General features: G+C 48.4%; 1 protein-coding gene across 2 annotated transcripts in view; it reads left to right on the top strand.

Moving 5' to 3' along the window:
* The window catches only part of CLMN (calmin), a 104,699-nt gene that overhangs the window by 47,817 nt on the left and 31,046 nt on the right, over window positions 1-25,836 (top strand). For both annotated transcript variants that reach the window (XM_074326979.2, XM_019746226.3), the window contains exons 2-3: window positions 20,145-20,206; window positions 25,465-25,560. In XM_074326979.2, the coding sequence (XP_074183080.2) occupies window positions 20,145-20,206; window positions 25,465-25,560 (158 nt within the window). The remainder of the gene's footprint in view (window positions 1-20,144; window positions 20,207-25,464; window positions 25,561-25,836) is intronic.

The raw sequence follows: 25,836 nt of genomic DNA, 5'->3' as shown, positions 1-25,836 counted from the left end.
CAGGGGAATAATGGCCTCATTGTGTATTTGGTTCAGGGCAACCCCTTGGGTGGCTCGAGGCTCTCTCACTGAGCACCCCTCCTTCCCCTACCTGTTTATGTCCCACTTCTCCCTGCCCAGGAGTTTGGGTTTAACAAGTCTCAGGACATACTATTTATTATTCGTCGCCTTCCAGCCTTCACGTTCACCATCCCTTTATGTGGAATGCCTTGTCCCCCAGCCCTGATTGTGGTCTCCCTCAGATCCGCGAGGTCCTGCTCCGTCTCCAGTCCCCACCCGGAAGTTCCCAGGCTGGTGGCCTGTCCCCAACAGAGGCCTTCTCCACAGCTTCCTGTGTCTGTTCGCCCGGCAGGTGCCACCTGGGACCCTGTATTCGGCAGTTTCTGTCCTGTGCCAGCACAGACACATGTTGTGTGTCCAGTGTGTTGTTCGGTTTCGTTTTTAAATGAATGAATTCAGGGACTTTGAGCCCGGGAGGTACCTGGTCTTCTCTCTGGTCATTTAAATGCCTTGAGTGCACATCTAAGAGGTGGTTGAGCAGAGGTGTGGGGCCTGGAGCACTTGGCCACAGCAGGTGGGATGTGCTCCAGGAGGCTGGCCTTTTCACAGGAGGAAAATGTGTTCATAAAGAAAACATTTTCTAAGAGTTAAGCTCTGCAATTATCGTTGAATCACAAAGCCACTGGTTGCAATTTCCTCAGACAAGATTCGTTGTTGTCACTGACAAAACAGGGAGAGTTCCTTTCTATTAAACATTCATGAGTTTGATCAGATTGTGCTCTTTTGTGAATAGAAGTGGGTTTAAAATGATGTGGGAGTGTCCTGAAGTCCTTCCTGACTGGGTACAGAAGACTGGGTGGTGGGGGGACTCAGTAGAGGGTGACCTTGGGGAAGAAAGTGCGGGGGCATTGTTCCCATGGATCCACCCATATGACCACAGTACATCTCAGTGGGCAAGAACCTCGGCTCTGGGGCCAGATTGCCTGGGCTCAAATTACAGTTCTGCTCACCGCTAGCTGTGTGACTCTAGGCAATTTACTTAACCTCTCTGTGCTGCCGTGTCCTCATTTATAAAATGGGGATAATAGTATCTGCCTCACAGGGTTAAGAGAAGCAAGGTGAAAAGAATTCATTTAAGTGAAGAAGTGCTTAGAAGAGTATAGTCAGTTCTGCTACAGCATGACATACGTCCTCCTAAAAAATCACCGCAGTAATTAAAAAAAGGGGGGTGCGGGGCACGTCTTAGTAAGTCCAGGCTGCTAGAACAAAACCCTGCAGACTGGGTGACTGATAAACAGGAATGTATCTCACAGTTCTGGAGGCTGGACGTCTGAGATCAGGGTGCCAGCCAGTTTGGTGTCTGGTGAGGGTCCTCTCCTGGCTCACAGTCGGTCATCTTTTCACTGTGTCCTTACATGGTGGAAGGGGCAGGGGAGCTCTCTGGGGTCTCTTTCATAAGGACACTAATTCCAGTCACGAGGGCTCTGCCTTTCTGACCTAACCACCTCCCAAAGGCCCACCTCCTAACACCATCACGTTGGGGATTAGATGCAGATTTGTGGGGGGACCAAGCATTCGGTCTGTAACAGGGACAACACTTAAAAACTTGTCAGTGACACACACACACAAAAAAAGATGGAACCTAGTAAATACAATAGCACAGTTTCATACCTGTTACGTGGTTACAAAATATATAAAGACTATAGTAAATGTGGCCTGAAGCTCGTTTGTGGACATGGGCCTGGGAGGGATAGTCTTGTGGGCTCTTGTGAAGTAGTGAAGGAGAGTGTATATGATTAGGTTGGTGCAAAAGTAATTGCGGTTTTTGCAGTTATTTTTTACCTTTTAAACCATAATTTCTTTTCCACCAACCTAATAGATCGCCAGGCCTGCAGTAACCAAGTTCCCGGACTGAGGCCCTTAAACAACAGAGATGTATTTTCCTACAGTACTGGAGGCAGGAAGTCCAAGGTTGCAGTGCTGGCAGGTTTGGTTCTCTGGAGGCCTCTCTTCTTGGCATGCAGATGGCTGTCTTCTCACATGTCCTCACAGGGTCTGGTAGATGTTTGAGGTATGCACACGCAAATTTGTGTGTGTGCGCGCGCGTCACGTGGCTCTGTTTAGCTTTGATCGTGCACGTGTGTGGTGTGCGTCTGTCTGTGTACATCTAGTGTTTCTCAAAGAAGAAATTGCCCATCAGCAAACGCTTTGGTACCCACTTGTGTTGCCTAACAAGCCTTGTAGCAGCACTGGCGGCCCTACTGCATGCACAGTAAGTGCCGTATGCTGGTGCCCTTCAGGGATGATTGGCTCCTGGGTCATGGTGCTGGGCCTGTCCCAGGTATGTCATCCTCACAGCCACACCACAAGTGAGAAGGGACAGCTATGATTACCCCCAGTGCACAGATCGGGAAACAAAAGCCCAGAACTTGTGACTTGCCCAACAGCGATACTGCCAGGCCCTTTCAGTGATCTTGACAGCATGTCCGTCTGCCCCAGGAGAGAGGCAGCCACAGTGGGATGCCAGTCACGCAGCTTCCAGGCTCCTGTCAGTCAGGCCTGGCACTAGGAAGCCGTGTTAATGAGCATCCCAGGTGATTCTTATGCCATGGCCAGGCAAGTTAGGTGACACTGTCCTGTGTGTGTCCAGCATGTAGGTGAGACTGGATCCATATTAATAACTGTGATGATTAAAATATATAAAATGGCATTTTCCGTGGAAGTGAGACCTCCTTCGGAAGGCGAGCCTGTCTCACCCCCACGCTGACCTCAGTCCCCTGGGGGGCAGTGTGACAACTGTTTGTGAAAGGCTTGGGCTGGAGAGTTTGTCCTGTGCTCTTGCTGCCTTGCTGTGAGACCTTGGGCAACTCACAACCACGAGAGGTAAGCACTGTGGGTCCCGTTTTACGGATGTGTAAACTGAAGCCCCCATGAAATTACATCTGGAAAGCACTCCACTTAGTGTGGGCACGAGCTCCCTTCCTCTGTCCCCTTGTCCTTTCTGGTTTGGGTGGTTGGGGATCACAGTAGGCAGGAAGCTCAGGAGGGTTTGTGTTGGGGAAGTTGCCTGGAGTTCGCTCACCAAAGGTTGAGGGAAGTGTCTCCACAGAAGACGGCCCTCGTTTCTGACACCAACTGCAAGTTCAGGGGTTCCCAAGCCACCCTCAGGTTGGATAATTCCTTAGAAATACACAGCACTCACTGAAAGCGGTTACACTCATGTCACCCTCCTGGCACCGACGTGTGACAGTTGACACAGGGTGTTACCCACTAGGGAAGCGTGCTTGAGCTTCGGTGTCCAGAGTTTTTACTGGGGCCTCATTGTGTAGGCATGATTGACTGATGGATTGCCCACGTGGCTGAACTCAGTCTCCAACCTGCGGATGCTGTGTGGCCCACAACCCCCACCATAAGTCATGCTAACCTAAAAATAAAAAAACCTTTCAAAGTGAGAGGCAAGAAGCATTTATTGAGATCAATCAAAATAGCTGTTCGGGAAGCATGGATTCAGGCAGAAGCCCAAGTCGCCTTCCAATTCAGAGGCAGAGGCAAGGGGTACGTATGAGAAAGGGCCAGGGGAACAATTATAGCAGTAGAAGGAGGGCATTTCTATTGGTGCAGGTAAGCCACTATAGTGATGCTAATTCTAAACAAGGTTTTTGATTTTCAGTGAGGTAGTCATCAGTCCAGTAGTCATGTCAGCTGTTTTCTTGTTATCTTGGCAACGAAGGCATACTGAAGTGCAAGGCAGCTCCTCTGGCACGGCACCATTTAAGTGGCTCCATTTATACCATTGTTTATAGTCCCATGGTTGGTCTCTTTGGAGTGGCCAGCCCCATAATAAGATCCAATGTTTAGCACCTTCCCTAAACAAAGACACTTCTAGCAGGTATGACATAGATGACCTCCCAGAAGCCGAAGGCAAAGGCCAGACCTGTCTTTGGGCAACGCCAAATTCTGTACCACTCAGACGTGATGGTGGGAAGCGGCTTTGGCTGGTCTGATGAATAAGTGTGCCCACTGGGGCACAGCACCGGGGCTCGCCCATCTGCTGTCACCGCCTAGTGTCAGGTGCTAAGCATTTTGTAAACACATCAATTATTTCATCCTCATGTCAACCCCATAGTGCTGTAGGCTGTCCCCTCCACCACTTTACAGATGAGGACAGAGGGCAGCACCTTGCCCACTGTCACAGAGCTAGTGTATGGTGGAACCACAACGCCTCAACCCCTTACAGTTGGCCGTGTTTGTTTTTGGACGGTTTTTTTGTTTGTTTTTAATTTTTATTGGAGAATATTGGGAAACAGTGTGTTTTTCCAGGACCCATAAGCTCCAAGTCAAGTCATTGTCCTTCAATCTAGTTGTGGAGGGCGCAGCTCACTGGCCCATGTGGGAATCGAACCGGCAACGTTGGTGTTATGAGCACTGCGCTCTAACCAACTGAGCCAACCGGCCGCCCCCGTTTTTTGACTTTTTAATTAGTAAGTTGCTGCTCTACTTGAGATGGCCTGCTCAGCAACCTCCCCACGCTCCTTTGGTAATTTCTGGCCCCTTGGAGAGAAGGACCACCCTGGATCCACCGGTCTTGGTGCCAGACTCAGAGAGAGCTGCAAGGAAGAGGCACGACGCCATAAAGCAGCCTGGAGGGAAGGTATTTTTCAATCAAGTTGGGCTTTGCCTCACTAATCCCCCTCTGCAGTCGTCAAGGGCAGAAAACTCTTCTCTGCGTGAAGAGACCCGGCCTGGCTCTGCCCTTGGACCCGCGTTTAGAACCTGGGCCTGCAGCTTTGAAAAGAAGCAAAAGTAAAGGGATGTGTCTCAGAAAAACACCAGGCCTGGAAGGGTTCCAGCTGCTGCTTATGAAAAAACCGACTGAATGGTGGGAGGGGGGGCTGTTCACCAACAAAGGCCCAACAATTCTGTGACACGGCTCGCTCCAGGAATTAGAGCCAATCTGCCAAGGCATTTGGGATTCTTTTTTGTTGTTGTTCTGTGTGATCCTGACCACTACATCCCCTCACCTGTCTGAGCCTCAGTGCCCTCACCTGTGAAATAGAGATATTAATACCCACCTCACAAGTGCTTAGCACAGTACCCAGAATTTAATAAGTACTGGTTCCTGGTTTTCACAGTCAAGGGTTAGAGATGATTTTTGTGATTTTGACACTATGTCCTCCTTGTTCCATGATAAGTGAGTTGTATTTATAAAATTGAAGACATTCAGAATTGGACAAGTAAGAAACAAACGTGTTTAAATGTGTGCAAAGACCACTTGCATGGAGGAAGAGTCTTTTCACTACATCTCTGATTTTATAGGCTCGCTCAGTGAGCGTACGAGATTCACTTTACAGCCAGAATGATTGGAACCCATCTGCAAAACCGACCCATCTGCCAGGGCAGAGGCACCCAGCCTTTTCAGAGTGCAACATGGCGGCTGGTGGTTTTACCATCATCATCTGAGAACTAAGATGGACGTTGTCTTTGGCCCTTCGGTGCTCTCCCCTCCCCCTCCCACATGGGAGCATTGCCTGCATACACTGAATGCATGTACCCCATGGGAAATAAAACGTGCGCTCAGGAAACCTAGAGGTTAGAGAGGGTGATGTTTGGTTCCAGGTGGTCCCTGCAACAGGTTTCCTGTATTGTCGTTAAGAGCCAGCCATCTCCTAATGCCTTTTCAAGATCTCACAATGTTTGCCACCTTTTCTAATACATCTCCTTCCCAGTTTCCCTGCTGCTCCACCAGCCCACCCCCCGACACACACAAACGTTTATCTCATTGTCTCTGAGGCTTTTGTCCAATGCCTGCGTGTTGTCCAGAGGCCCCAAGCAATATACAGTATTTACGAACCCTTGCTTATGCTTTCATCCCTTGCATTCATTCGTTCCTTGCGCCCTGCAGTTAGAGATGGGCTTCCTGGCCTCCCAGAGTGACCTCCAGTGGGGCTAATCTGCAGGGTTTGAGAGCCTGGATGGCACGACCCAAGCTCTTCATGATTTGGAGTTGTTTTTCATTTCTCGGTTGGGCTCAGCAACCACTATTTACTGAAGTTGGATTTTTTTAAAGTGTAATTTCCATTTTATTTTTATCCTACAGACTATTTCTTCAGTTCTTAAGGACTTGGCTCCTTACATGGGCTTTGGCGGAGGTCGTGGGGCGGCACCCGCAGGTCTAAATGCGGGTGGGGTGTCGCGGAACGCCTCCTGACGACCTTGCGTGAATGGCACGACTCACAGTGATGTAGTTGTGCTCACAGCCTGGGAAGCACACGGGCGGCGGAGACGCTCGCGGGGAAATAACCCTGCGCCTCTCCTGGCGGACGTCACGGCCCTGCGCTTGGGCGCGATCGGGCGCAGTTGGTGCTCCGCGTAGGCAGCACATGGCCGCGGCACGACCTTTTTGGCACGACCACTGTTCCTGCTTTTCTTGGTCATCTTGGAAGGGAGGACCCGAGAGAGGCATTGGAAGGTGTTTCTGAGCAGAACTTAGATGTTGGGGGAACATAACGGAGAGAGAGGCCCACGGAGAGCGAGCTCGTTGCCTGTAATTTGGCTGCTGCGCCGTGTCATTTTGCATCATTTTCCGCTGGCTTCATGAAAGCATAGAGGGGAAAGTGTTTTGCAGACTGTAAAGTGCTATAGAAATGTTAGGACCTAACATAAAGTGCTATACTGACGTATTAAGAGCAGGCAAAAAAAATGTTTTTTGAACTAGCCTATCCAGCAGTGGGGGTATGGTTGAGTACGCGTTCTGTTCATCCACACAAATGATGGGTGTATTTTAGCAAGAAGATGTGTATCTCGTCAGTTAGGACTCTATTCAGCTGCAAGTAACAACAACCCAACTTACAGTGACTTCATCAAAGAGGATTTATTTATCTCATACACTGAAGCCCGGAGCTAAGCAGCTTCCTGCCAAGTCTGGGGCTGAGCAGGGCCCTCGAGGAACCGGCTGCTTCTCTTTACTGCTCAGTCATTCTTCGCAGCGGCTGCTGGGTTTTCTAACCTCACAGTTCCGTTACAGGAAACCGAGGGTTAAAGGAAAAGAAAAAGGGGGCGCACGCCCGTACTCCCTCCTCCCCGTTTCAGAGCGCTCCTGGAAGCCCCGCCTCCTGACTTCCACGTGCACTTCATTGGCCAAGCTGTGTCACCCCCTAACTGCAGGGGAGGCTGGGAAATGACCATTTTTAAATTGGGCAGATTGCTGACTCAAAATTCGGGTTCTGTTAGTTGAGAAGAAGGGAAGAATGGATACGGGGAGGCAGCCAGCAGTGTCCGCCATAGTCCCACCGTTAGCTACCCAACATCCATCCCCGACCTTCCTTCCATATCAGGATTCATTCACCTTCTTTCCCAGGGGAAAGTCACAGTGTTTCACTCTGTTGTCACAGCCAGGGCTCCAAATCCAGGATCATGAAGGGCGATGCCAGTTTCTTCATCAGGCTTGAATATGTGTGGTTCCTGTGCCTGTAAGCTAACAGACACGCTGTCTGCCCTCCTCACCCAACACAGCTAATGTACAGTGATGGAGAAGGAGCAGGATAAATAATAATAATAATAAATTACTAGCATTTAGGAAAGGTGAGAAAAGAGACTAGGCAGGCCAGCACCAGTGCCCAGCACATAGGACACCACGTAGTATACATAGTATGATCAGAATTACGTTAAAACAAGCAATAACAAAACAAAAACCAAACCAAACAAACAAACATGTAAAAGAAAGAATGGAAGGAAATAAGCTGTCTAGGAATAAATTTAATCCATGTGACTTTTTTTTTTAATTGTATGTTCCAGTTTTTTCTGTTATAGGTGTTAGTTTTATAAACAGAAAACTCCTTTGTCAGACATTACATTTGTAAATATTCCCCCTTGATGGTATTGAGGATAATAGATCAGAAATATTGCATCATGCACAGAGTGGAGTACATAGAAGTTTTAAAAATTAGAACTTAAAGTTTCTATCCAACATATGCACATAGTTTTAAAAATAAAATATACTGACCAGCAGATAGTAAAAGTAGTAGTCCCCTAGCCCAGCTCTCCCCACCGTCAGGCCGTCTCCCACAAGTAAGCCCTTTTATAGCTTTTCGACCTTAAAGATAGGGTTCTTCCCTTCCAGATGTTGTTGTGTACAGGGGAGAACCGACTAAAATATGTGACCTTGCAAATAACACAATATCTGAAAGTTTGCATCCACCTGCAGGGGGACCCACCAAGGTGGCAGGCGGTGTTGCAGAAGGTAGTGACCTAAATTGGAAGGGATAAGAATAGTTTTGCTAATGATTTCCGTCCTGGTTTACTGGGAAGTCTGTGAGTCAGCTGTGACATGTGGTGTTCCCCTCAGGGGTAAGGTTAGGAGTCAGTACTGTGTCATGGTTAGGACGCCGTAGGCTTTGGGGCCAGGCCTGGGTGAGAAACCTGGCTCTGTTGCTTACTAGATGGGTGACCTGACGACTTGTTCCTGACTTGGTTAGTGGATCTGTAAAATGGGAATCAGGAATGATCAAGGACTGTTTGTTGTTAAAAATATTTATTTTTAAAATTTTTATTTTAAAAATATTTATTTTTTTTAAATTGCTTTTTAAAATATTTATTGATGTATTTAAATCCCATATTTCTTCTCGCCCCAATTTTGACATTTTATCTTTTTCCAAGAATTTATTTAGTTATGTTTTTGAACCTTTAGAATACAATTATTGTTCTAAAACAGTTTGTTGAGTTGGGATCCAAATAAGGACCATGCATTGCAATTGGTTGGTGTCCCTGAAGCCTTTTTTAAAATATAGGTTTTCTTTCGTCTCTCTTTCTTCATTTGTGGTTGCTTGTTGAAGAAATTAGTGAGGATGCTTTTAATTGTAACCAACAGAAACCCACAGGATCACGATTAAGCTAAAACGTTGCATTTACCTTAGGAAAAGTACAGGGGTCCCACTGAACCCAAAAGTCAGGGTGTGGTAGGTGGAACTGAAAGCTGTCATCCCCTGACTCCTAACTGTTGGCCCTAGTTGTACCCACTGAACTTTCCTCTTTTCCACAAGACACGCTTTGAGATATTCAAAGCTGATTTTGGAGAGGTACTGAGCGCCTCGTCCAGGAGGCATTCAAGCAGACTCTGGGTGACTGCCTTGATGGCAGTGTTGGATGGGAGCTACCCTCAGTATTTAAGGGCTTCTCCAATCAGTAAACTGGATTGTCGAGTGTTCTGATGGGCAGAATAATTCTGGGTTCCTTGTGGTGCTAAGAAAATGGGGGAGAAGATTACTCTCCTTGAACAAAATTTGATCTCCTGGGAACTTTTACTTATAAGGAGCCATGTTTGATTTTTTTCAAACCTGTTTCCATTTAAACATTACAAAAGAAGAAGAAGCAGAGATCAAGGATGATTGTTTGGGGTTGGTTTTCTTTTCCATGTCCCCTTGGATTCGCCAGACAAAGGGGACATTCAGTAGGGGATGAGGAGGGAGAAGAGTAGGTGATATGACTTAACTTGAAAAAGTTCCAGTTGCTGACGAAGGAAAACAAAGGCAAGAATTACTTGAAAGCCTGGTTGCCTGTCCAAATGTGACTTTTCTTATTGGTGTTGGTGATGAGAGGAGAAAATCCAAGTGGATTTCTCTGACTTACAGGCACCGAACACTCAGTTTTCTGTTTTATTTCCCACACACGCTGCTGCCCCATCCATCCTGCCACCGCTGTTTGATTTTCTTATGACAGTGAGCAGAGTACAACCAAACCCCTGCTTGTGAAGCCTGAAACTGAATGTTAAAAATTGAGCCATGAGGGGTACGGCCACCAGTAAGATCAAGAATGGCGGCTTACATCCGGCAGTGGTGCTTGTTGCTTGTGGAATCTAGAGCAGGGCTGGGCAAACTGTGGCCCACCGCCTGTTCTTATAAATAAAGTTTTATTGGAACACAGTCGTGCCCATTTATGTGTTGTGTTGGCTGCTTTCCATCACAACTGCAGAGTTGACTAGTCGCTAGAGACCATATGGCCCACAAAGTCTAAAATATTTACTATCTGACCCTTGACGGGAAAAATCTGCCAACTCCTGGCCTAGAGCAGTGGTTCTCAGCCCTGGCTCCGTGCCAGAATCACCTGGGGAGCTTTAAAAAAATGCAGAGGCCTGGGCCCCAGCCCTTGGGGATTCAGATTCAATTAGTCTGGAATGGAACCTAGGCATATTTTTTTAAAGTTTCCCCAGGTGACTGTCATGTGCAGCCAAGGTTGAGAATCACGGGGCGAGTCTCAGTGGAGTGTTTAAGATTACAAAACTGAATTTGCCATTCTATAGAGTTTCCACCCAGTGACAATGATCCGACCTTGACCTCAATGTCAGAGTGCAGCCCTTGAGGTCTGAACCACTGTGGCTGCGGCATAAGGGAGACCTTGTAATGATAAATCTCACCAGTGACCCTGAGGACTCAGTGTCCTGAAGAGGGTTGAAGGTGAACCATGTTACGGTGAGGGGTGTGTGTTTGTGTGTGTATGCGCATGTGTGCTTGAATATATACAAGCGTACACACGGGCATGCATGAGTGTGTCCATTTGGATGGTTTGCATATGTAGGTAACTTTTGTCTGTTTTCAAACAAATGCATTTCACAAAGGAACCAGTGGTGCGTAAAGCGTTCATTTTTGCCATCTTGGCACAACTCGGTCCCTGGGCTCAGGCTTAGGCAACCTCTGGCCTCTCATGCTAATTAACGTGAAATGCTGGTGACACTTCAAGCTCCAGGAGAATTTGACACCTCTTACCTTTCCCCATCACAGTTTCCAGTTATTATTTCTCCTGCTCAGAGTAGGAATTGAAATTCATGCTGGTGTCACTTTTTGTTGGCAGGTAGAAGTTGTAAATGGGAATTTCACAGTTTGTTTTATCCCTTGCAAATATTAATCACCTTGAAAATATTAACCACCTTGCAAATATTAACCTCCTTGCTTTTCACTGTCTTTTGCCCAGGTGGATCGGGGCCTTCTGCCCCTCCCAGCTGCTATGCCTGCAGGGCCTGTTCTCCTGGACACACCCTGGGTGTACTAGCTAGAATGCCCAATTCATCCCGGTTTGCATGGGACTTTCCCCGCGTTGGCACTGAATGTCCTGTGTTCTCGGATCCCCTTCAGCCCTCAGTCCTGGGCTAACTGGGACAGTTGGTCACCCTACTACTAGTGGTTCTTGCAGCCGATTGGCCTTCACATGTACATAAAATCATTGGTATTCAAAGGGTGAGTGAGGCGTTTTATCAGACAGATGTACTTCAAACCAAAATGCAAATCAAGGTCATTTGAATGAAGTTGAGTGTTTTTAATGTTCTTTTTAGAAAATAGCTGAATCCAGGAGGTTGGGCTAATTCTTCTTGTTAGGCCTGGTAAGCCCTGTTCCTAGGAGACAAAACACCAGGTCAGCCTTTATTCTGCAGTTGAGCTAACCTGGGCGTGAGACAGATTCTTCATGAGGGTTCGTCAATAAAATTTGCTTTGCAGGGGTTCAGCCAGCCCAGTGTGATGCCATGGAGAGGGTCTTGGCTCGCAGGGACTAGGCTAGATTCTTCTCTGAGCTATACGTCCACGTGCCAAGGCACGCCACTTCAGAGACAATTTCCGCATCCACGCAGGAAGCACCATTTCTTGCCTGTTGAGGTTGCCATGAGGCTTAAATGGCGGATGTCAAGTGATTCTCACTGCCTGGAAGAGGCTTCATAAATGTTGACTTTCTCCTTCCTCCCTTCCTCCCTCACATTCGGGTTCTCATTCCACAGGTATTAGCCAGGATGGGCAACTGCTGTAGCAACAACCCCAAAATGACTGTGGGTTAACTCAGTGAAGATGTATTTCTCACTTACCCACGGGTTCAACAATGCTATTCCTCCTGGGGCGTCTCTACGGGGTGATCCTTGTCCAAGAGGAGACTAGAGAGTCCAGACTCCTTCCCTCTTGTGCCTCTGTCTGTGTTGCCTCTGTGTAGTGCTCACAAGGCATTGGAGGACAGTGGCACACCTTCTGCCCACCCACATTCCACCGGCCCCCTGCCACCTGCAAGGGAGGCTGGGAAATGTAGTTTGGCTGTGTGCCCAAGAGGAAAAGGAAACAAATAGGGTTTGGTGAATACGTGGTATTCTCTGTCACAGAAAGTGTGGCTGCCTAACTCACTGGCTGTGAGGACCCAGTGGGGACATCTTCCCCCATTAATGAACATCTCTTTGTATTTCCAAAGCAGGATTCTACAAGGAAGTTGTGATTAGTTTTACACAGAAAGTGAGTCTTGCTTCAAGTGAGCTTAGTTGAGACCACCTTAAACCAATTTCTGTATTGCAGAACTTATCAGAGCCTTTAATATACTGATCATAAATATCCATGAGAGGAGAAATATGCAGTATTTCCCAGGCATGTTGAGGTCCTCTTTTGAGAAGTGTTTTAGAACTAGTACTCTGTAGGATACGGTTTGGAAAACACTGCTTTAGAAGTTATTCAAATTTGTATTCAGAAGCCAGAATACTTTCACAAAAACTCTAGTATAAAAAGAAAAATTACAAAAAAATAGTGACCCCCAACAGAAAGTTTGGTCCCCCAGGGATCGTGGTGTCAGGGGTCCATGAGCTGAGACTTCATGGTATGCGAAGAGAATATTTTTCTATCTCCTTTCCCTTTCCTCTTTCTCTCCTTCCCTCACTCCCCCTCTCCATCCTTCCTTCTGGAATCTGGCAGAGGAAGCCCACGAGGGACCAGGTCCACATCTTATTATCGCTGGGTGAGCGTACTCACCGATGTCTGCTGCCTGGATGGGTGTGTGAATGACCTGTATGACACACTTACATCCCCGTCTCCATTTCAGCTGTTCAGATCAGGGCAGTCGGCCTGGATGCGTCATATCACCCTGGTCTGCCATGTGGGTGGATGTTAAAATCCCTTTTCCTAAGGTTGGGTTTTTATGGCTGGCTGGCGTCATCTGTCATAAATCAAGGTGGGCTGAGGTTTAGCACTGAGGTTAGACAGAATCACTCTCAGAAAAAACTAGAGTGGGTTTATTTTTTATTTTAGTTACAGGCACCAGCCCTATATAGAGAGAGCTTAAAACTTAATTTGGTGTGTAATTGGGACTAGCCCTTTGGAGCCCTGGGTTATGTGTTTTGGAACAGCTGAGAGGCAGGGGCACAGCAGTGCAGAACGTGGTATGTTAATTGGTGGCCTCTGGGACCTGTGAGAGAATTGGATTTAAGTCCCCAGTTAGAATGAGCTTGGCAGTTTTATTTGAGTCTCAATGGGCACAGATGGGGGAGACCACCGGTTTGTGCCGGCTCGAACAGTAAGGTTACATACTCCCTCTCTGTCCTGATGCCCCTGGGCACATCTCCAGCTTGCACAAAGGACAAAGGACAGAAGGCCATGGAGGAGCCAGAGAGGGTGGGAGGGCTCTGCCAACTCTAACCGCCACTTCTCTGCTCACTTATTTGTAGGAGTTGAGTGCCGCTTGGCCTGTGGTCCCAAAGAGGGTTTTGCATTTTATTACCAAAGTCTCGATAAAAGGGACTTGGGTCAGAGCAAACATTTGGGAAGGGAAAACAAAGGAAATTAAATGCAAAATCACGGCTGGTGCAAACCACATGGAGGCCTCGGCTTTAATACTGCCAGAGCCGATGGGGGGAAGTGGCCCCCAGGAGTCGGAACCAAAGGACGTCGGCCTGGTACTCCTGAAGCCTGGCCCCTCTCCTGTTTGAAAAGAAATTGCCGTTTAATTTGTTTCTGAGTTTTATTTCTCAAGTGAACCAGCATGGGGCCATGTAATGAGGTTGTGTTTCTGGGAGGTGTTGAAAGACGGGGGAAGGAGTGAAACCACCGGGCAGGGGCCCCGCTGCATCCAGACGACGTGGGCCCCTTCTTGGAGCGGCCTCGGCTCCTGGGGTTCAGCGACCGAAGGCTGGAGGGACATGCAGGGGCCACCCGAATGCTGGCTGCTCTGGGCACTGTCCATGGGCGGTAGGTGCCCATGTGTGAGCCGGTGACAGTCCGGTTGGTGGACTCTTTGTCAGCTGCCTGCATGTGGTGTGGTAAAGACAGCTTGAATGTGTTTGAGCCTCACGAGGAATTTGGTACAATGATTCCCATTGTACAGATGGGTGAACCGAGGCCCTGAGAGCAGAATCTCCCTTGTTCGAGGTCACTCAGAGGAGAGCTCTCTTGTTTGCTGAAACTTTTCTGTGTTTGTCGTGGGAGCAAAGCTGAGATAGGAGCAACCTGGGGTGGTTGCACAGGTTCTCTGGAGGGTTTCTCACCCCTGGCACAGCTGACATTCGGGGTCGGGTCACTCTATGTTTAGCAGTGGTTGTCTTGGGTAGTGTGTTGAGCAGCAGCCATCGCCTCTACCCACTAGATGCCAGTAGAACACCCCCTCAATGATGACGATCAAAAATGTCTCCAGCCTCTACCAAATGTCCTCTGGGGACAGAGTCACCCCTGGTTGAGCACCCCTGGCTGAGAGCTAGGCCTTGAGGGCTCCAACCTGTACAGTCCTCAGCATGGGGACAGGGGTGAGGGCAGTCGGAAGGCAGGAGTAGTGCCTAGAGACGGGGCACTGAGCCCCCAGCCTGGCTGAGGAGCGGAGCTCCCAGGGGATTCGTGTGAGAAGCCGACAGGGCTACTAGGAGGACCCTGCAAACTTGTGGGAGGCACACGAGGCAGTGTCACCCTGGAGCCCAGGTTCAAATCCCGATCTCCCACTGAGTGGCCAAGCTACTTAAACTCCCTGTGCCTCAGGCTCCTCATCTGTGAATGTAGGCAGTGTTAGACCAGCTTTACAGGAATGTCCGTCGGCTTGCAGAAGAGGTAGCATTGTAACTCCTTTTGGTGGTTGTGCATGGGAAGTGGTGGCCACTGCTGCCAGGCCCCAGCTGCTGCCAGGCCCCGGCTGCTACTTTCAGGGCCTTCACAGGTTCTCAATGGGGTGGGCCCCCTGAGTTGCATCTCTTCTCCTGTACATCAGCTGTGGTGATGGAGGGGAAGTGAGCCTTTTGTCCCCGAGCGGTGCTGGAGCTCACCCGGAGTCTGTCGCCGTGGCAGGTCAGGTGGGCTGCCTGGCGGTCTGCACCACCCAGCCGGCGCTGCTCAGCCTCCTGTGCCTGTGGCTTAGAGATGAGGTCACAGGTGGGGCTGTCCCATCTGCCTCCCTCCTCCCGCCCAGGCAGCACCTATGAACCTGGAAACAAATGCTCCCCACTCACCAGTCTAGATGGACGTCACAAGATAAGTCTCCCCTGCGGGAATTCAGCCCTCCGAGGTAAATTCTGATTCATCTCTCAGAAGAATCAGAGCCCTCCCAACTGTATGAATTTAGGGACTAAAGGCAAGATCAGGAAGAGCCCTTTGGATAAAGAAAGCAAGGAAATGACTTGTTTTTGGCCCAAGTTCAGTAAGCGATATCACACGTAATGGCAGCACGCCTGGGAGTGGTATTCGTGTCCCCATCCTCTGCTCCGCCAGCCCCATCCACTGGCTTCAGACTGCCCGCCCTTTCTCCTGTGCCAGGTGACATTCCCATTGCATTCTCTACTCTGCCCGAAGTTCACCAAAGAACTGTGCTGGTTGTCCCTTCCCCGTTAAGACCCAGGTTCTCAAACTGTGCACCGTGGTCACCCGCCAAGCAGGTTAAAATGCCTTGGGCCCCAGAGACATCCTGGACGGGGGGCAGGAATTATCGTGTTAACTGTCACCCCAGAAGCTCCTGATGTTAGTGATCCATGGGCCATGCTTTGAGAAATGCCGAGTCATTTACTAATCACATTGCAATTGTGTACAGTGGTATCTATCTACACGCACTAGTGCTGTGTGTGTGTGTGTGTGTGTGTGTGTGGCTCTGGAAGGATGGTCAATACAATGTCATTAGTGGTGAGCTCTGGATATAATGAGATTTCAAGAGATTTTGGCTATATTTCTCTATGCTTTCCTGTATGGTCTTAATTGTTTATAATGAGTGCACAATTTTTAGAAATAGATAAAGCCATTAAATTCTTCTCATGGGCGGGGAAGAGCAGAAATATTATAGAGGAAATGTTACATAGGATTGAGGTTTGAGGGGAACGTGGGCAGAAGGAAAGAAGGCCATGAGTATAATGAATCTTTGAACTCCCAGAGCTGTGTCCCTTTGTCTGTGGCTCCCAACATCCACTGGTGGCCTGGAGAAAAGAGGAATGTCACACGTCTCATTTTCACGTTGTCTGTTTTTGGAAAAGCAGGGGCCACAGCCATGCCTGGGGAATTGAGAAGGTAGAGTTGAGCCTGAGGGCTGCGTCTCCCCTTCTGTCTCTGTCCCTGGAGTTCTGGGTCGTTCTCCTCCACTCTGGCCCGGCACTTGGGCAGCCTGGCCAGCCAGGCATGGTGATTTTACAGCACTGTCATTACTCTGTTGTTGCCCAGTAAACCCACACTGGGCCCCACAAACACTGCGTGAGAAGGCCAGACCTTTCCAGAGAAATGGTTTCCTACACCTTTACAACGTGATAGGTGCGGTGGAAAAAAGGGGCCGTTGGATTTATGGAAACTATATAAAGTTTATGGAGTCTTGGCAGGCCAGAAGTAGAAAAGGCCTGCAGGATGGGGGTGGGTATTTTGAAATGGAGAAAAACCATGAAAGCATCAGACCTTTATGTCCAGACACCAGACAAACAAAATAGCCCCTGTCCAGGGTGTGCCGTGGGACCTTGGCTGCCAGGGAAAGTGAGCCTTATGGAACAGCTATTGGGGACGCCTTTTGGGCTAATGCCATCGAATCTTCACGGCGTGCCTGGGAGGGAAGCACAGCTCTCCTCCTTCCTTAGAGGGGACACTGAGGCAAAAGTATTTTGAAAGTTATGAACTTGCTCAAGGTCACGCGGCTAATGGTGTGAGGCTCTCAAGTGGATGTTCTGGGGCAGGTTAAATTCTCAGTCTCTCTCTCTCTCTCTCTCTCTCTCTCTCTCTCTCTCTCTGTCTCTCTCTCTCTCTCTCTCTCTCTCTCTCTCCTGTGTATTGAGTGATGTGTCCCAGATTCACGTCCAGGAAATCTGGTCTCCATACCCGATTTCAGTTTGGGACTCATCTGTGATTTAGTCTCACTATCTCCGGGTATCTTAGGTCACCACCTTATCTTCCCGTGGGTCAGCTTTGCTGTCGAAGCCGATTTGTGCTCAGATTTGCCCACTGGCTGTGGCTGGAATGGAAGTGAAGCCTCCCGGGTGTTGGCTTTGGGTCAGGGCAGGGCTAGAATGTTGTGCTTGCCTTCAGGAGTCCCTTCGTGTCCTGCTTCTGCCGTGGGGTCCTCTTAGGACCCCTGGAGCAATACCCCACGGGGCCTGTAATCACCTCTTCCCATCTCATCAGCTCTAGAAATTTCTAATTCATTTCTCTTTGCACGTGTGGTTCGTGGAGTCCATGTTGTCTCTCCGACTTGGCTGTGACTCCGGGGAGTGCAGATTCTGGGAATGCTTAATTGTTTATCTCTGGTTTTGCCCCCGGGTCTGGCACAGTTCCTAGCATGTAATAATCACTCAATAAGTATCAGATGGGAGGGGAGCATGGATGGATGAATGGGTACATCGTTAATGGAAAGTTGGGTATATAGATGGATGGGTGGGTGGGTGGGTGGATGGATGGATGGATGGGTGGATGGGTGGATGGGTGGATGGATGAATGGATGGGGTATATATAGACTAACAGACACCCACTTCCTCGTTTACACCTTTCCACACAGTTAAACCAACAGCCTAACCCGGGTTCTCTCAGGCTTTCACTGAATGCACTTCTGTTTCATACGTTGCTCTCTCTGAAGCCATATGGTAAAACCAGCCTGAGTGTTTGAATGTGTGTGTAAATACTTTACAATCCCCATAAACTTGTTTAAAGACAGGTGGGGGGTGAAAGTATAAACTGGGGCAGCCTTTTGGGAGGGCAATTTGGAAGTAGCTATTAAAATTTTAAATGTGCCTACCACTAAGACCCAGCAGTTCCACTTTTAGTTGTCAAGCATGAGAAATGTATTCCTGCGTGTTTTGCATAAAGAATCCCATACCAGCATGCTTGTACAAGGGTGCTGGTGGCTGCACGGTTGATTACACTGTAAAACTGGGAAGTGACCATGAGTAGGGATGGTCGGTAAACTGTGGCACACCCACGTTATAGAAAAAGCTGCAGAAAGATCTCCAGTGGGGAGAGTGTACTCTTCAATCTTGTGGGAAGCTCTGAGACTCTATAACTCACGGCCCTCAGCAAATGCCCCCCTCCCACCTCATTTCTCTCAACTTCTTTTCCTGTCACCCTCCTCTCCTTACCCACGAAACAGTTGACTGGAATTAGATATTTAATCCTTAATGCCTACTTGCCAGGGACCTTCCCTTACGGAAAGGAGGAAAATGAGAGAAAAGCAGTCATATAAAACATAATTACTGTCTGCTGGCTCTTCAATTAAAAAGATTGAGAGGCACAATATTAAAATTTGATTTACGGGCACCACTATCTACCCAATAATGAGGCCGAGAGGAAGAAAGACCTATAGTTGTTACAGAAAACTGTAGCCTTTTTTTCTCCCCCAGGAGATAAATTGCCTCTCATTTTCTGATTGCTAAAGAAACGTGAAATGGTTTTAAGCCTCTGTGATGTGTTCTTCCAACATGTTGAAATCCAGAATTTCGGGAGTCATCTGGTGCTGACATTTCTTCCTCAGAGGCATAGCGGCTTGAGCTTCGGGGCTGCTGCCCGGTGCACCCAGCACCCAACCCCAGCACTGGCACCGCCACCCAGTGCAAAAACGCCCTCCGGGTCCTAGGACACCAAGCCAGCTAATGCCACAGAGCTCAGGAGGGAAAAGCACAGAATCCAAGTCCCAACTTTGCTGCGTATTTGCTTTTTGACCCTCATTTTCTTCATCTGTAGAACAGGAGCAATGATCTCAGTACCTGTGTGACTTTGAGCAAGTACCCGAGTTTTCCCACCTGAGGGTTATAATAGTCCCTGCCTCTGAGGGCGGCAGTAGGGTTAGTGAATGCAGGTAAAGTGCCTAGATGGGTTCCTGCCACAGCCAGTGCTCGGTACATAGTTTTTAATCATTAGCATCACTATTGCAGATGTCTTTGCCGTAATTGGAAGAACTGGGATTCAAACCCAGACCTTCCCTTTCCAGGCTGCTGATGGGGGATAGACAGACCTGGGGGTGATACCCAGCTGTGCCTCTCTCCAGCAGGTGCCCTGGGCAAGTCATGGTACCCCTCTGAGTCCCATTTTGTTCACCTGTAAAATAATAGTTTCTACTCTGCAGGCGGTGTTGTCAGGTTCAAAGATGAATGGAAACGAGGTGCCAGGACACCATTAGTGCTAGGTAGATGGCAGTAACTTGAAAAGGAAAGAGCTTTCATAAGAAACCTGTTTGGGAAATGCTGTCCCCTGGGAGAAGAAATCTGTGTCTCGTTTGTGTCGTCCTGGTTCATGGGGGCTCTGACTCAGCAGCTGCCCACAGAGCTCGCCCGTCCTGACGGGCGTTAGATGTCTCCTGGGTCTCAAAATAACAGCGGCAAAGAAAAAAAAAAGAGTAGCTGTTGTGCCAGGAACTGTGCTGAATTGACTTGCAGGATGGCAGGTATCTTAAGGCAGCCTGGAAGTGAGCAGATCAGACATGGGGAAGGGACTGACCCAAGGACACAAAGCTGGGAGATGACAGGGCTAAGGGTCCAACCCAGGAGTGTCACATCCTGCCCACCACACTCGGGCACCCTCCAGAGCTCCATCCCAATTCCTTACCACTGACCTCCCCTTGCCCCGTGCCCCGTCACTGCAGCTCCATCTCTGCAGCCAGGCACCTCGTGGTTTTCATTTGTATCTTCCGCTTGACTCTTCTTAAGCTGGAGAGTCGAATGCCCTAATGCTCATATTAGGTTGCATACAACATTCTGTTCTGTGTGTCTGATTTCGTGGGTATTTAATCGATTTCAGATGCTCAGGGGTGGAGGAAGGGCACTGGGGAAAATGGATTCTAGGTGCCACTGAACCCCTTGCCAACTCCCTTTCTGTTCACACGTGGACCCTCCAGGGCTGTCTCCATCTACCTGGAATCCCCCTTGGGAAGTGGAGGGCGGGATTTTTCCCCGATTTCCTTTCGTTCAGCTAATGGCATTTCTTTGTTTCCAGTTGAGAGGGAAAATGTGCAGAAGAGGACCTTCACTCGATGGATAAACCTGCATCTAGAGAAGGTAAGCGGCGTACGTGGGGTTTTGGTAACTGGGGGGTTCATCCATAAGTGAGTGAACGGTTCAGTAGCACAGTAGGGGGACGTGCTGGCTCTGTTTTCTGGTGGTGGTGGTACTGTTTTCGTTCGTTCATTTAAACCTCTCTTGAGTGCATTCTCACTGCCGGTATCAAGCTCAGGGCTCGGAACACAAGGGAGCGTAAGACACAGTTATGTCCTCCTGGGGTTGTCCGTCTAGTTGGGCCAGGAGAGAGCGGTCTCTCTTTAAATAGGAACGATGAGCAAAAGCTAGAAGACATTCATTCATTGTTGAGCAGCCCAAACACTTCCATGGACAGGAAGCGAGGGCGATTGTGATTTCCAGAGGGTGGGGGAGGGAGGGGGGCTGTCAGTTAAGAGCCATTGGGAGGTGTTTGCATTGATTTATGCAAGAACTCTTGACACCTTTTAACAAAACCAGATCCCCAAATATATGGTGATGGAAGGAGAACTGACTCTGGGTGGTGAACACACAATGGGATTTATAGATGATGTAACACAGAATTGTACACCTGAAATCTATGTAATTTTACTAACAATTGTCACCCCAATAAATTTAAAAAATAAATTAAAAACAAAAACCAGATCCCGTGATTAATCACATAATGTTGCCATTGGTCAATATATTACCTGCCCCTTTGGGGCACCAGGCACCCTACTCAGTGCATCACAGGTCTGCTCTAATCCCCACGACAACCCTCATTACCCTCTTTCCCCCCTTTATGAATGAGGAAACAGAGGCTAATGCCTTCCTGCAATCCCACAACCAGAAGGAGGCCCTTTCTTGGCTTCTCCTTCGTTTCCCCTTTTTCTTTCTATGTATCATCCTCTGGTCCTGCAGATTTGAACTGCATTTTGTCTGTAAGCTTCTCAGGCACGCACACCAGAAAACAGAAGCTCCTCCTGAGACGCAGACAATGGGAAGTGCAGGAACAGCCCCAGTGAGAAATCCCAGCCCTCCTGCCATGCTAGGTTAGCCCTTGACCCAGAACATTCTGTGTTGCTCTGGGCTCGGGGAAGAGAGATTATTTTTCTCTTTATAAGAAAGCTGACTTATGAAGATTCATTTCACTCCACTTCTTGCTTCTGAAATTCCGCTATGTGGTGCTCCAAATAGACCCAACTGCCCTTCTCATTGCTTGGTAAACCCAGTGGTATTCAAGCACTCCACTTGAGATATATTTTCGCTCCTACCTGCTTAAATAGTACAAGAGTAACTATTTACCTCCCTTTAAGTTAACCCAAATGAAGGTTCTTAGAGGAAATTATTGAAATGGTTAGAAAGCAGAGAGAATAAATGTGGTTTTTAAGAAGTGGAGCTCTGGACCAAAATTTGAATATGCACACTTGACCTTTAGGCCTGTGACATGTCCCGAGCAGCACTTGGCCACCCACACCTCTGTTCCCCGCCTGTAGAATGGGTTACACTGGGCCCAGGAGGCTCCTGAACTCTTCAGGGGAAAGACTACATATCACGGATGAAGTTATAAATCATTTGCCAGTTGTTTTGACTCTTGGTGCATTTTCGGCAGGGCTCATAAAGTGTTATTTCTGGAAAAAAGGAAAACCATTTCCCAAACCTGAGTTCACTGAACTCCTAAATTAATGTCTGATGTGTGTCAGGGTAGCTGGAAATTCCTCCTGGTGGACAGAGGGTAGCCATGGTGTCTTTCTTTCTTTCATTCTTTCTTTTATTTTTTTTAAATTAAGAAACAAATTCAGGGAAGTACAGAGGGTAATGCAGCAAACACCCATGCACTCCCTCACCACAGCAAATGAGCCTCTGTTAGCATTTATTATATCAAGGCTGTTCTCCTCGGCCATGCTCAGCTCCTTCTGCAAGGCAGGTGGGTAGCACCCACTCTGAAGATAAATCAGATAGCACCTAAAACTGATGCCTAATAAACAGGGCAAAATTAACAGCCACGTTACCAACCTCGAGACTTTCAAGAACAACCTTTCATGTAAAGGAAACCCAGGAACTCCTTGGGGAGTTGGGCTTAACTGCAATTTGAAGGCTGTCAGAAATATTTACTGAGCCTCTGGCTTCTGGAAAAATTCCTTAATTTACCGAAGGAGTTAGATCATGAAGAAAGCCCTGGGGGTGCTGTTTACTCGGCCATACCGATCCCATGAAGCCCACGGAACGTTTGGGGCCCCAGGAGTGTTTTCACTGGAGCGGTTTCAGTTTCTCCTGCTGCCATCTCGCAGGATGGACTGCAGCCAGGGCTCCCTGTGCCAGCGCTGCTGCTGAGGTTCGTGCAGACACTGTCAATGGAAGTGATTCTCCAGGTTCAAGCCGAATGCAAGGGTTGGCCACGGTTGGGGCTGGTAACTGGAAATTGTGTTAGTCCATCTATCAGGGGCTGTTTTGTTCAGGTCTGGCGATTTCTGCCACGCATTAGCTGGGTAAGATTTCCGTAAGAGTCTCTGTAACCTGATGCTTTTGTGCTAGGCCTGGAATGTGCCCAAGGAGCTGTGGGAGTTGGCAAAGAAAATAACTTGCCTTTTTGGTTCAAAGTCTCCGTTGCCCTTGAAGCAAAGCCTCTTTCTGTGCACCTGTGGGTGGAATCGTCCTGCATGTTGACTCACAGGGGGTCGGGGGGCTCGTATAAGGGCTAAGGAAATGCCACCTTCCTTAATAAAAAAAAGAAAACACGGACCCTCCAAGGCTATCCCGGGAAGGAGGCCTTCCCAGAGGAAAAGGGTGCCTGGGCCACAGATCCACCGAGTTTCCAAGACTTGCCTTATCCGTGGGTCTCGGGCTGGTTACAGCTGCCACCACCACCCCCACCACCCCACCCCCATTAATCCTGTCTCCTCTGTGAACACCCCCTTCATTGCACCCAGGAGCAGCGAGCACCCAGCCTAACTGTTCTGATGTTGCTCAAGGCCCCAATACTGAAAGGTAAACAGAGAATTCATGCTGGGGTAAGGGCTTATTAAAAAGGCACATTTCTAGGCCCTATTCCCTAAGAGTCTGTTGCAGTCCTAACCATACTGCATAAAAGACTTATTATCAAGCTTTAGTCAACAGACCCCTTTCTTCAAGCAGTCTTATCTGGAACCCTAAACAAAGGCCCATAAGAGCTGAGCCTCAATGATGAAGGAGGTGCAGTGGGTCAGCCTCTTGCGTGACGTCCCTGGGCCCCCGTAAGCCACCCTGATGCTGCTCTGCTGAAGTTGAGGGTTCTGCGAAACCCATTTGCAGATGCATGCACTGGAGCATCTGACTGACAAGTTTCCGCCGGCCCCGGGGACTCCAGGCCATGTCCAGCCAAACTCTTGGTGGGTACGGTGGTGTTGGTTCCTAGACAGCAGACCTCTCCAGGGCTTGGGTCAGAGAGGAAACCTGGGGTGGCTTCCAGCTCTTCCCACCCAAGTCCCTCCACACTCCAGATCCTGTGTGGAGAGGTGTGTTTTCCCCCAGGGAGAGGGAAGAGCCTAGGTGAGCTGGGGCTGAGGGTGCCATTTCCTGACCCAGGGAACCCAGGAAAAGAATTAAGTGGGGTGGAGGGAGGATGCTTCAGGGGCCGTTACCTGCAGAGAGGCCCTAGCTAAAGACCTCTCCCTTCAGCACATACAGCTATGAAGCATACACCCCCCTGGACGAAATGCCTGGCTAAAGAGGGCACCCCAAGACCCTGCAGGAAGGAAGCCCCTTCATAGTAAACTGGTTTGATTGATGGCAGTAATCTGGGAAGGAAGGTGCTATGGCAGGCACTTTACCTGCGTGATCTCATTTCATTTTAGCTCCCGTCCTCTGAGGTAGGTCAGATTCCTAACCTGACCTTGGAGCCAAAGACACTCAGACCCAGGGAGGTTAAGGAAAATGCCCAAGGCCAAGTACCTGTTGAGGGTAGAGCCTGGCTTTGAAGTCAGGTGTGTCTTAGCCTTTTGCTTCTTGGTGGAACAAGTGAAAGGTGCATCTTGAAATAATGCTGGTTTATCTCAGGAAACCTGACTTTTATAAATGAAACCATCAGTGACATTCCATTGATTAAAATTTTTCTACAATTTTAACTAGTGTGACTTGTTACAATGAGTATGTATTACTTCTGTACCTAAACATATAAACATTCATCAACATATACCGTGTTTCCCTGAAAATGAGACCTAGCCAGACAATCAGCTCTAATGCATCTTTGGGAGCAAAAATTAATATGAGACCCGGTATTATATTATATTATACTATACTATACTATACTATACTATACTATACTATACTATACTATACTATTATACCCAGTCTTATATTATAGTAAAATAATACCGGGTCTTGTATTAATTTTTGCTCCAAAAGACGCATTAGAGCTGATTGTTCGTTTAGGTCTTATTTTCAGGGAAACACTGTACATATAAATCAGCATCGCAAACTTTGAGTTCATCACAGACCTACAAACTTGGGGGTAGAAGAAGAGTCTCCCCTCACCCAACCACCCAGCATTCAATAGGCCAGTTGAGTGTCTATCCCCCCTTTGCTGTCTCCCAACATGTTGTACATACCAGCCACCTTCTCGGCTTCCGCTGCCAAGGGTGCCCCCTCTCCAGACTTGGATTAAATATTAATGAAGTGACAACTGGCACCTCAGGAAGGTGCACATGTGGAGACTGAGCAGTGTTGGAGATGGGGGAGCCCTGCCAACATCTGGACTGAGGCCCAGAGGGTAACTGACCCAGGGTCATGCATCACAGTTTGGACCCAGGCTGTACTTAGGGTCAGCCAGTGTGTCCCAATGAGGAATTAGAACTGTACCAAAGAGCTGACTTGTCCAAACACTGGGCCAGTCGCCCAGCCTCTGAGCCTTGGGGTCCCCAGACTGGGGTGAAGGGCTTGTACCCAGGTAATTTCATGTGAGCCCTGCTTCTAGGAAGGCTGTGACCAAGGCACGCCATTTCTTTCTCCCCTCAAGGAGAAACCTGGATGTAATGTGTGATTCTGGGGTCAGATCACAGGTTAGAAGGGTCCCCAGGGGTCACTTGTTCAATGGTGCCCTTGACGCTGTTTCCTCCATAGGTCCTCAGTGACCCACTGCCTGGCTATGCCCTGCAGGGGACGGGCTTGCTCCCTCCCTGGACGGGCTTTGCTGCCTGTAGACAGATGTGCTTGTCGGGACGTTTCCTCTTACGTGAAACCTGCAGCTCCGACGTAGCTCTCTGGGTTGCACAGGTGTCAAATAAGGTGATCACTAATCGGCTGCTTATTTTCTCGTTCTTCCATAGTGCGACCCACCTCTAGAAGTTAAAGATTTGTTCGTTGATATACAAGATGGAAAAATCCTAATGGCTTTGTTAGAAGTCCTGTCTGGGCGAAATCTGGTACGTATGTCACAGAAGGGTCAGGAAAAAACCAAACACAAAGGAAAACAGTGCTGATGGTTTCTTTGCAATACAGTTCTGTGTATATACCTGGTCATACGTAAATCCTATGACAAACTGAAGGGTGACGTCCCTTTCTCAGTGACTGAGTCTGATAAAATCACGTGTACTAAGATAAAAAGATACTAAGCAGCATCTTTTTTTTTTTTAGCAAATATACTTTAGTCAGTAAATGAATAAAAACTCCAGTGTTCCCTGTTAGTCTGTTACAGCTAA

This window comes from Rhinolophus sinicus, chromosome 3 (genome assembly GCF_057876585.1).
Source record: "Rhinolophus sinicus isolate RSI-liver-muscle chromosome 3, RSI-T2T, whole genome shotgun sequence".
Lineage (NCBI taxonomy): Eukaryota > Metazoa > Chordata > Mammalia > Chiroptera > Rhinolophidae > Rhinolophus > Rhinolophus sinicus.
This window is presented reverse-complemented; position numbering and strand designations above follow the sequence as displayed.